Source organism: Salmo salar, chromosome 02, assembly GCF_965601325.2.
Source record: "Salmo salar chromosome 02, fSalSal1, whole genome shotgun sequence".
Classification (NCBI taxonomy): domain Eukaryota; kingdom Metazoa; phylum Chordata; class Actinopteri; order Salmoniformes; family Salmonidae; genus Salmo; species Salmo salar.
In genome coordinates this window covers 73,495,692-73,507,707 of record NC_138292.1, presented here as the reverse complement: position 1 = coordinate 73,507,707, position 12,016 = coordinate 73,495,692, and the positions used below count along the sequence as shown (strand labels likewise).

The 12,016-nt window shown below is 48.7% G+C and overlaps 1 protein-coding gene across 1 annotated transcript; it reads right to left on the bottom strand.

Annotated features, from left to right (window-relative positions):
- Positions 1 to 962: 962 nt before the first annotated feature.
- Positions 963 to 5,148, bottom strand: LOC106591892 (uromodulin). The gene is made up of 8 exons (XM_082970019.1): positions 4,500 to 5,148; positions 4,161 to 4,247; positions 3,316 to 3,560; positions 3,016 to 3,173; positions 2,281 to 2,526; positions 1,983 to 2,133; positions 1,464 to 1,539; positions 963 to 1,216 (listed from the first exon to the last, which is right to left on the bottom strand). The coding sequence occupies exons 1-8, from the start codon at positions 4,513 to 4,515 to the stop codon at positions 1,197 to 1,199; spliced, it is 999 nt and encodes a 332-aa protein (XP_082826145.1). The 5' UTR covers positions 4,516 to 5,148; the 3' UTR covers positions 963 to 1,196.
- Between the last annotated feature and the right edge of the window lie 6,868 nt (positions 5,149 to 12,016).

Here is a 12,016-nt window from a genome sequence, read left to right as displayed (position 1 = left end):
AGACTGGAGAACTGCTACCTCGTAAAACTTTCCCCAAACCAACAGCACCTTGGTGCTTTACAGACAGCTCTGTTTGAGGTTTAGAGGGTATTAAATGAAACTGTCATCTTGATAACAGCAACTGTTTTACAGACTCTAGCTTGACCCTGTGAGCTCTTTGTAATGAAACACACACACCCACACACATCCACACAAATACACCAGGCCTGAAGGCACAACCCACATTGAGTTTACTGTAACAATGGAGAGGTGGAAGGTCCTCAACCAACAGTGACAATGGAGAAGTGGAAGGTCCTCAACCAACAGTAATAATGGAGAGAAGTGGAAGGTCCTCAACCAACAGTAACAATGGAGAGAAGTGGAAGGTCCTCAACCAACAGTAACAATGGAGAGAAGTGGAAGGTCCTCAACCAACAGTAACAATGGAGACGTGGAAGGTCCTCAACCAACAGTAACAATGGAGAGAAGTGGAAGGTCCTCAACCAACAGTAATAATTGAGTAAGGAGCATCATAAACTACTACTCAGACTGTCATGGTTATTCTGAAGTCTTTCATAGTGTTATTCTAAAGTTGAACTTAAACAGCACCATTTCAATAAACCTATATGGCAATCAGTCTTCCTGCTTTGGTAAAACAACCTTGGAAGTGTTCAGTACATTGACTAAATACATATCATGAATGTCACTTGTCTTTAACAAGTTTAGGCAGTTTTCCTAAAATCTGCTATGGTCAATTAGTACTTTTGCCTATACCAAATAAACCACACATTGTTCTGCCTCAATCCCTTGTTGTTCTGTAAATATGTATTTATCCTGCCTTACAATAAATATAGACATGTTTATTTCTATGTTTACAACCTGTTAAATAGACAATCATTAGACAATGAGCATCATCATACAGAGTTATTTATTGACATCATCAAATCACAGCATACACACACAGCAACTCAGGTTTGGTTGGAACTTACACAATGATTTGAGGAAATGATCAGTCCTAAAACAATGCAAGTCTCTGTGTATACAACATACACAGTACAATGAAATCACACTGTAGTGCATAAATTCATTACTAGAATCAAAGCAAGTATTTCTGTGCCCTTGAAAGTTACACTGGGCTGTAGGTTAGGATGGAGATCAGGGGAGTAGTGCAGGAGGGACCCCATCCTTCATATGACATGCTGGGTGGTTCCCAAGGCTCACTCCAGACTCTGGGCCCCTGGGGGTCAAAGAGAATCTGACTGTTAGAGAGGAAACACACCAGAACGACAGTTCCTCTGACCAGGCCATAATTTTCCTGATCATTTCCCAAAGAATCTACATGTTGAATCTGTGAAACAGCCACTGTTCGCTGGCATCCAGCACGTGGTCACTAAAACACAGCTTGGCGACAGCAGTCAGCTACTTATTGCCTAAAGCTTATGTGGTATATTAGCTTATGAAATTAACATGAATGAAATACTCACAGCTGATTGGCCCGATGGCTATGGGCTTGAGGAGGACAGATTCAGACACAGAGCGAGATTTTCTTCCAGAGCACACCTGTAGAGAGAAAGAGACCAACCACTACGTCAGAGAGGCCAACCACTACGTCAGAGAAACCAACCACTCCGTCAGAGAAACCAACCACTACGTCAGAGAAACCAACCACTCCGTCAGAGAGACCAACCACTCCGTCAGAGAGACCAACCACTCCGTCAGAGAGACCAACCACTCCGTCAGAGAGACCAACCACTACGTCAGAGAAACCAACCACTACGTCAGAGAGACCAACCACTCCGTCAGAGAGACCAACCACTCCGTCAGAGAGACCAACCACTCCGTCAGAGAAACCAACCACTACGTCAGAGAAACTAACCACTACGTCAGAGAAACCAACCATTACGTCAGAGAGACCAACCACTACGTCAGAGAGACCAACCACTACGTCAGAGAAACCAAGCACTCTGTCAGAGAGACTAAACACAAAAAGTCAAAGGACTCACTGGAGTGCAGGAGGAGCTCCCCTGGTCACACAGGCTGAGGCTGCAGTGCAGGAAGAAGTAACGGTAGTCCACCTGCAACGCAGCAGAGAAGCGAGCCCTGAGGGACGAGCCACTTTCCTCCACGGTCACCTGGGTACGATTTGTAGGACACCTGGGAGAAGAGCCAAGAAACAGCAAAGGGTTGAAGGTTTGCACGGCTACACAGACCGTACACAGCAACAAACATACCATAGACATGCGTCACACACAAAACAAACACACATAGACATGCAAACAGCTGATGAATAGAGTCATGGACCTGTCCTGAATCATGTAGGTCCGTGGGAGATTATCAGGGCTGGGGGATTGGTTGGCATAGCAGTCCCTTAGAACAACAACAAAACGCTCCATCCCGGACTCCTCTACGGACACGCCCACGCACAGAGTGGAACCAATCGGCAGGAGGACTTCACCAGCTGGGTAAGACTCTGTGTAGTTGGAGTTACGATACAGAAACATGGAGGCTCTGGCCTTGGCACCGACTCCAACAGCTCCACGACTATTCCTATCAAGAGGTGAACATGAAGCCAGAGGACATCAGATATTAGACAGCTTGATAACTTCGGATATCAAAGTTATAACAAAAAAACGTGTGAACAAATCTTTTATTTAAATGTTTTATTTAACTAGGCAAGTCAGTTAAGAACAAATTCTTATTTTCAATGACGGCCTACACCAGCCAAACCCGGACGACGCTGGGCCAATTGTGCACCACTCTATGGGACTCCCAACCACAGCCGGTTGTGATACAGCCTGGATTTGAAACAGGGTGTCTGCAGTGATGCCTCTAGCACTGCTTAGACCGCTGCGCCACTCGGGAGCCCCCCTTAACACTTCCAAACACTTTTTACATATGAACTCTTAATGTTGGTGTTTCATGTTTAACAATATCTTCAATTGGAAAACCAGAAGACAGAATTGTTCGAAACACTTTGATTTCATAATGACGGTTCTGTCAGAATAAACTTAATAAACATTCTGTGTATTTTCTCACAGTAGGTAGGGTTTGATGGCCACATCCAGACTGCTCTCTGTCTCCAGAGGATAGACACAGGAGCAAGGATAGCTCACGGGTCGGGAGAGAGAGTAATTTCTCCCATTTTCTGGATAAACGAATAAGCTGTTGGAGTAGACAGCATGGGTGGTGTTAGTCTGAAATAGAAGAAAAGTGTTCACAGTTAAATTAATATTCAGGTCTTATATACAGACCTACTAACAGTAAGGATCAGTTATAGTCTAAACTCTTCCAGTGTTGAATAACCTCCAGTCAGACATTGAGGTAATGTGTTCTCACCTCCAGAGTGTTTCCACAGCGTCCCTCCCGTCGCTCCACCTGGTACCACACCGTGCCGTTACGATCCTCGTGGGCGGAGCACCTAGGGTCGGCCAGGTGAGCTGTGGAAGCGTTCAGACCAGCGGCCTTCAGGTTAGCCCTGTTTAGACCCACCTGTATTATGCTCTGCCCACACACTACCTCTGGGGCCATGATTGGAGGATTGGTGGTGGTAACAGTTATCCGAGGTGTTGTAGGTGTAGGGGCTGTTATAAAAGGTTGATAGAGAGAGGGAGTAGAGAAAGAATGAAAGAGAGGAAGAGAGAAAAACAAGAGAATACAAAACGACTGTCAGCCAGGTGTGAAGAGCGAATAGTGCGGCACGGAACTCGTTCCTCTGCTACACTGGTATTCTGTTGTGGAATAGTCTCCCACTGCCTATTAAACTGTCCCAGTCCCGGGGGGTTAAAGGATAGGTCAGAGTTCATCTTTGGACAAAGTTGAGTAGCTGTTAGTGTGAATGCATTAATGCCTCTGCTACGTCAGAAAAATGATGGCACAGGTCTGGCTCCCGAGGCCGTCTTAGCTGTTAGAGTTTTTTTGATAATGATTATAGATTTCTTCATGTCCATGAGGACAAAATGAACGGATCAGAATAGGTTGACTGTATTTTCATATTCCTGCCTCTATTTTTTGTAGTTATTTATTTACTATATGCTGTGTTGTTTTCTCAGTGTTGTATGTATTCCATCAGAAGTTGGAAAATGTTGGAAATCAATTTAACCCCTGGGTTGTACTCCGTGCATCTTTTTCCCAATAAGTCAATCAATCACTGAGGAGTACGATGTGTTTTTCTTAACACTCACCTTTCCTCTCACACCTCCAGGTGGTCTTATCCTCACTCATACAGGTGTCATCATCTCTACAGGTAGAACACACCTTGGTGTTGACGTCTGGAAGAGCAGAGGGGAGGGGGGTTCATGGATTTGCTGTGACTAGTACACACTCGGGTTATACGACTGATGTACAATGTATTTGTCACTACGGTTGTGAAACCACCGTTGTGGGGTGTCTAAAGTCTCTCCTGACATACTGTTAATATAAATACAGAGACTTGGTTCTGGTTTCAGAGAGTGAAGTGGACACTTTGGAACATTCTTTATGTCTTTAAGCATCAGTAACAAGCACAGTACGATGGTACATACCTGCACAGTAGGCCATGTGGCAGTTTATTGGAGGGACAAACTTGTAGACATAGTAGTTTCCATAGCAGGCTTTGACATGGATGGGAGTTTGCCTAGAGCAGCAGCAGTTACCAGTACCAGCTCCCACAGACACCCCTCTGAACCACCCCGTCTAACAGCTGGGGATGGGGCTTTGTGAGCCACATTGGGGCGTGGGTTCCACACATGTTAATCTCCACACACCTTTCTGGCATCTGAACGCTGGTGTGCCCCAGGAACAGGCGATACCAGCCCTGAAAGTTGATGCTCTGGTCACAGTGTAAGCCCCCATTAACCTGGTTGTTGTTGTTGTTGTTGGTGGCACGCCAGTCGTCATTCAGTGCGGTATAATTCTGGCAGGGGTCTGCACAGCGAAGTGTTCCACCAACACTGATACAGTCCTGTCCCACTGGACACTGTCTGCCCCCACAGCTAAACTGGATAGAATTGGCAACAGTCACACCTGCGAAAACAATCCCCCCCATAAAAACATATGATATCCCTGGGCTCTGGTCAAAGGTTGTGCACTATATAGTCATTAGGAAGCCATTTGGGATGCAACCCAATGTCTCTCTCTCCAGAATTGAAACACTGGCAATAAAGAGAATGAGAGTGATGTCTACATCCTGAACTTGAGAATAAGGCTAAAATAATGAATACAGTGTGTCACACCCTTATCTGATTCACCTGTCCTTGTGATTGCCTCCACCCCCTCCAGGTGTCGGTTGTTATCCCTGGTGTATATATCCCTGTGTTTCCTGTCTCTGTGTCATTTTGTCTTGTATGTGTTATTCCTGTACTCCTTTTTCTATTCTCTTTTGCTAGTCCTCCCGGTTTTGACCCTTGCCTGTTTTCTGTACCCGCCTGCCTGACCATTCTGCCTGCCCTGACCTCGAGCCTGCCTGCCACTCTGTACCTCCTGGACTGGTTTTGACCTTTGGTCTGTCCACGACCATTCTCTTGCCTACCCCTTTTGGATTGTTCAATAAATATCAAAGACTCAAACCATCTGCCACCCGTGTCTGCATCTGTGTCTCGCCTTGTGCCCTTATACAGTGAGATAAAGGAATGAGAGACCTGCACACGGAACGTTGCTGTTTTGGCTGCATGAATAAAGCACTGGGGAGCAGCAATATTCTGAGTGAATCTCTCATTCCGTTACCTCCATGTGGAGTCATTAAAAAGAGCATCATAAACTACTATTCAGATTGTCATGGTCATTCTGAAGACTTTCATTGTGTTATTCTACAGTGGAATTCAAACAGCACCATTTCAATACACCAATATGACTAATAGTCCTACTGCTTTGGTAAGACAGCCTTGGAAGTGTCCAGAACATTGACTAAACATGTATCATGAATTTCACTTGTCTTTAACAAGTTTGGCCAGCTGTTGGAGTAGACAGCATGAATAAGCTGTTGGAGTAGACAGCATGAATGAGCTTTTGGAAAAGACAGCATGAATGAGGTGGTGGAGTAGACAGCATGAATGAGCTGTTGGAGTAGACAGCATGAATAAGCTGTTGGAGTAGACAGCATGAATGAGGTGGTGGAGTAGACAGCATGAATGAGGTGGTGGAGTAGACAGCATGAATAAGCTGTTGGAGTAGACAGCATGAATAAACTGTTGGATTAGACAGCATGAATGAGGTGGTGGATTAGACAGCATGAATGAGGTGGTGGAGTAGACAGCATGAATAAGCTGTTGGAGTAGACAGCATGAAGAAGCTGTTGGAGTAGACAGCATGAATAAGCTGTTGGAGTAGACAGCATGAATAAGCTGTTAGAGTAGACAGCATGAATGAGGTGGTGGAGTAGACAGCATGAATGAGGTGGTGGAGTAGACAGCATGAATAAGCTGTTGGAGTAGACAGCATGAATAAGATGTTGGTGTAGACAGCTTTCCTTAAAAGAGCCTTTGGGTTCTTGGAGAGGCAGGCAAGTGGGCCGGTAGGGCCTGATGGCCACACCCAGACTGCTCTCTGTCTCCAGAGGATAGACACAGGAGAAAGGATAGCTCACGGGTCGGGAGAGAGAGTCGTTTCTCCCATCTACTGGATAAACAAATAAGCTGTTGGAGTAGACAGCATGGGTGGTGTTAGTCTGAAATAGAAGAAAAGTGTTCACAGTTAAATTAATATTCAGGTCTTATATACAGACCTACTAACAGCTGGGGATGGGGATACGTGAGCCTCATGGGGGAGCGAGTTCCACACATGTCCATCTCCACACACCTCTCTGGCATCTGAACACTGGTGTTCCCCAGGAACAGACAATACCAGCCCTGCCAGTTGATGCTCTGGTCGCAGAGCTCGCCATTAACGTTGGCATTGTTGTTGGTGGCACGCCAGTCGTCATTCAGTATGGTGTAGTGCTGGCAGGGGTCTGCACAGCAAGATGTTCCACCAACACTGATACAGTCTCCTCCCACTGGATGCTGTGTGGCCCTACAGCCAACCATACCTGCTAAAACAATTCTCCCAAAGAACGTCTGGGCTCTGCTCTAAAGTTGTGCACTATACACTACCGTTCAAAAGTTTGGGGTCACTCAGAAATGTCCTTGTTTTTGAAAGAAACGCACCTTTTTTGTCCATTAAAATAACATCAAATTGATCAGAAATACAGTGTAGACATTGTTAATGTTGTAAATGACTATTGTAGCTAGAAATAGCAGATTTTTTATGGAATATCTACATAGGCGTACAGAGGCCCATTATCAGCAAACATCACTCCTGTGTTCCAATGGCATGTTGTGTTAGCTAATCCAAGTTTATCATTTTAAAAGGCTAATTGATCATTAGAAAACCCTTTTGCAATTATGTAAGCACAGCTGAAAACTGTTGTGCTGTTTAAAGAAGCAATACAACTGGCCTTCTTTAGACTAGTTGAGTATCTGGAGCATCAGCATTTGTGAGTTCGATTACAGGCTCAAAATGGCCAGAAACAAAGACCTTTCTTCTCGTCAGTCTATTCTTGTTCTGCGAAATGAAGGCTATTCCATGCGAGAAATTGCCAAGAAACTGAAGATCTCGTACAACTCTGTGTACTACTCCCTTCACAGAATAGCGCAAACTGGCTCTAACCAGAATAGAAAAAGGAGTGGGAGGCCCCGGTGCACAACTGAGCAAGAGGACAAGTACATTTGTAATGGTTTTCTTTAGAGAAGTAGAGGAGTCAGGCGCAGGACACAGGGATAAATGTAAACAAACGTGTTTACTAAAAATATCAATAAATCTTCTCCTTGGAAAATACATAGTTTGGAGAAACACCTCCAACTACACAAAACAGAAAACAATCACCGACAAGACAAACAGGAAATGCAGAGGTTAAATAATGAACATAATTAGCGAAATCAAAAACAGGTGTACACAATAAAGACAAAACCAAACGAACAGTGAAACATCGATCGGTGGCAACTAGTAAGCCGGTGACGTCGACCGCCGAACGAACAAGGAGAGGGGCCGACTTCGGCGGGAGTTGTGACAGTACCCCCCTCCTGACGCGCGGCTCCAGCAGCGCGCCGACTCCGGCCTCGGGGACGACCCGGAGGACGGGGAGCAGGGCGATCCGGACGGAAGTGGTGAAAATCCTGGATTAACGACGGGTCCAGGATGTCTTCCGCCGGTACCCAGCTTCGCTCCTCCGGGCCATACCCCTCCCACTCCACGAGGTAATGAAGGCCCCTCGCCCGACGTCTGGAGTCCATAATGGCTCATACTGTATACGCCGGGGCCCCCTCGATGTCCAGAGGGGGCGGAGGAACCTCCCGTACCTCAGACTGCTGGAGCGGACCAGTCACCACCGGCCTGAGGAAAGACACATGGAACGAGGGGTTAATATGATAATCAGGGGGAAGTTGTAACCTTTAACAAACCTCGTTCAATCTCCTCAGGACTTTAAATGGCCCCACAAACCGCGGACCCAGCTTCCGGCAGGGCAGGTGAAGGGGCAGGTTTCGGGTCGAGAGCCAGACCCGATCCCCCGGTGCATAAACCAGGGCCTCACTGCGGTGGCTGTCGGCACTCGCCTTTTGCCGCCTGATGGCTCGTTGAAGACGTACATGGGCAGCATTCAATGTCTCCTCCGAGTGCCGAAACCATTCATCCACCGCAGGAGCCTCGATCTGGCTCTGATGCCATGGTGCCAGGACCGGCTGATACCCTAGCACACACTGAAAAGGGGTATGGTTAGTGGAAGAGTGGCGTAGGGAATTTTGGGCCATCTCTGCCCAGGGGATAAATGATGCCCACTCTCCCGGCCGGTCCTGGCAATAGGACCGCAAAAACCTACACACCTCTTGGTTGACTCTTTCCACCTGCCCGTTACTTTCGGGGTGGAACCCTGAGGTAAGGCTGACCGAGACCCCCAGGCATTCCATAAACGCCCTCCAGACTCTAGACGTAAATTGGGGACCCCGATCAGAGACTATATCCTCAGGCACCCCGTAGTGCCGGAATACATGGGTGAATAGGGCCTCCGCAGTCTGTAGAGCCGTAGCGAGACCGGGCAAAGGAAGGAGACGGCAGGACTTAGAAAACCGATCCACAATGACCAGGATCGTGGTGTTACCCCGTGACGGGGGAAGATCCGTCACGAAATCCACCGATAGGTGTGACCACGGTCGTTGCGGAACGGGAAGGGGTTGTAATTTCCCTCTGGGAAGATGTCTAGGTGCCTTGCACTGTGCGCATACTGAACAGGAGGAGACATAAACCCTCACGTCCTTGGCTAACGTGGGCCACCAGTACTTCCCCGTATGGCAGCGCACCGTCCGACCGATACCAGGGTGACCAGAGGAGGGTGATGTGTGGGCCCAACAGATCAAACGATCGCGAACATCAAACGGCACGTACACGCGCCCAACGGGACACTGGGAGGGAGTGGGTTCTGCACGTGACGCCCGTTCGATGTCCGCGTCCACCTCCCATACCACAGGTGCCACCAGGCATGAGGCTGGAATTATGGGAGTGGGCTCTGTGGACCGCTCCTCTGTATCATACATCCGGGACAGTGCGTCTGCCTTGACGTTCTGGGAACCTGGTTTATAGGAAAGAGTGAAAGAAAAGCATGTTGAAAACATAGCCCACCTAGCCTGGCGAGGGTTCAGTCTTCTCGCTGCCCGAATATACTCCAGATTTTGGTGGTCAGTCCAAATGAGGAAAGGGTGTCTAGCCCCCTCAAGCCAATGTCTCCACGCTTTCAGAGCCCCGACAACAGCTAACAACTCCCTATCCCCCACATCATAGTTTCGCTCCGCCGGGCTGAGCTTCTTCGGAAAGAAAGCACAGGGGCGGAGTTTTGGTGGTTTACCCGAGCGCTGAGATAGCACAGCCCCTATTCCAGCCTCAGATGCATCCACCTCAACTATGAACGCTAAGGAGGGATCCGGATGCGCCAGCACTGGAGCCGTGGTAAACAGAGCCTTCAGGTTACCAAAAGCTCTGTCCGCCTCAGCCGACCACCGCAATCGCACCGGTCCCCCCTTCAGTAAGGAGGTAATGGGAGCCGCCACCTGGCCAAAGCCCCGGATAAACCTCCGGTAGTAGTTGGCAAACCCTAAAAAACACTGCACCTCCTTTACCGTGGTTGGAGTCGGCCAATTACGCACGGCTGAAATGCGGTCAGTCTCCATCTCCACCCCTGACGCGGACAAACGGTACCCAAGGAAGGAGATGGACTGTTGAAAGAACAGACATTTCTCCGCCTTGACTTAAAGGTCATGCTCCAACAGTCGACCAAGCACCGTACACACAAGGGACACATGCTCAGCGCGGGTGGTGGAGTATATTAGAATATCATCTATATACACCACTACACCCCGCCCGTGCAGGTCCCTGAAGATCTCATCCACAAATGATTGGAAGACGGATGGAGCATTCATTAACCCATACGGCATGACGAGGTACTCATAGTGCCCAGAAGTAGTGCTAAGTGCCGTCTTCCACTCATCCCCTCCCCTGATACGCACCAGGTTGTACGCGCTCCTGAGGTCCAATTTTGTGAAGAAGCGCGCCCCGAGCAATGACTCTGTCATACTGGCGATCAGAGGCAGCGGGTAACTGTATTTAACAGTAATCTGGTTCAAACCTCGATAGTCAATGAACGGGCATAAACCTCCATCCTTCTTCTTCACAAAAAAGAAACTCGAGGAGACAGGTGAAATGGAGGGCCGAATGTATCCCTGTCCCAGAGATTCAGCGACATATGTTTCCATAGCCGCCGTCTCCTCCTGTGACAGAGGATACACGTGACTCCTGGGAAGTGCAGCGCCCTCCAGGAGATTTATCGCACAATCCCCCGGTCGATGGGGTGGTAATTGAGTCACCTTCCTTTTACAGAAGGCGATTGCCAAATCGGCATATTCGGGAGGAATGTGCATGGTGGAAACCCGGTTTGGACTTTCCACCGTAGTGGCACCTAAGGAAACACCTAAACACCTCCCTGAACACTGACAGGACCATCCCTTGAGAACCCTCTGTTTGCCACGAAATAATAGGATCATGAGAAGCCAACCAGGGAAGACCCAACACAACGGGAAACGCAGGAGCGTCAATCAGAAAGAGAATAATACTCTCTTCATGACTCCCCTGCGTTACCATAGCAATGGGAGCTGTGACCTCCCTAATCAGCCCCGACCCCAAAGGATGACTATCTAGGGCATGTACAGGGAAGGGAACATCAACGGGAACAATAGGAATCCCTAATCTATTGGCCAAGGACCGATCAATAAAGTTCCCAGCTGCGCCTGAATCTACTAGCGCCTTATGCTGGGAATGCGGGGAAAACCCCGGAAATCTTATAGATAACCACATGTGAGCAACAGGGGGGTCTGGGTGAGTCGTGTGCCTACTCACCTGAGATGTACCTCCAGTGTTCCGCCTACCACCTCGACTCCCTGGAAAACCTCCCCAGCACCGACCAGCAGTGTGTCCTCTGCGGTCACCTCTGGTGCATGGAATGGTTCCCCCTCCGGTCTCCCTAGTACCAGCCCCGCCCAACTCCATCGGTGTTGGGTCTAAGGGACTGGAGGATGGAACCAACGGACCCCGATCCGGACGTCCGCGGGAGGCCAGCAGGTTATCCAGCTGGATTGATAAGTCCACCAGCTGGTCCAGGTGGAGGGTGGTGTCCCTGCAGGCTAGCTCCCTACGAATGTCCTCTCGCAAACCACACCTGTAGTGATCGATCAGGGCCCGCTCATTCCATCCCGCACCAGCCGCCAGAGTTCTAAAATCCAGTGCAAACTCCTGAGCGCTCCTCATCTCCTGCCTTAAATGTAATAAGCGCTCTCCCGCCGCTCTTCCTTCTGGTGGATGATCAAATACTGCCCGAAAGCGGCGGGAGAAGTCCTCGTAGTTATCCCGAGTCGAGTCTTCCACCTCCCAGATGGCGTTGGCTCACTCCAGGGCTTTACCAGTCAGACAGGAGATGAGGGCGCTCACTCTCTCGCGTCCCGAGGGCGGCGGCTGGACAGCCGCCAGGTAGAGCTCCAGCTGGAGT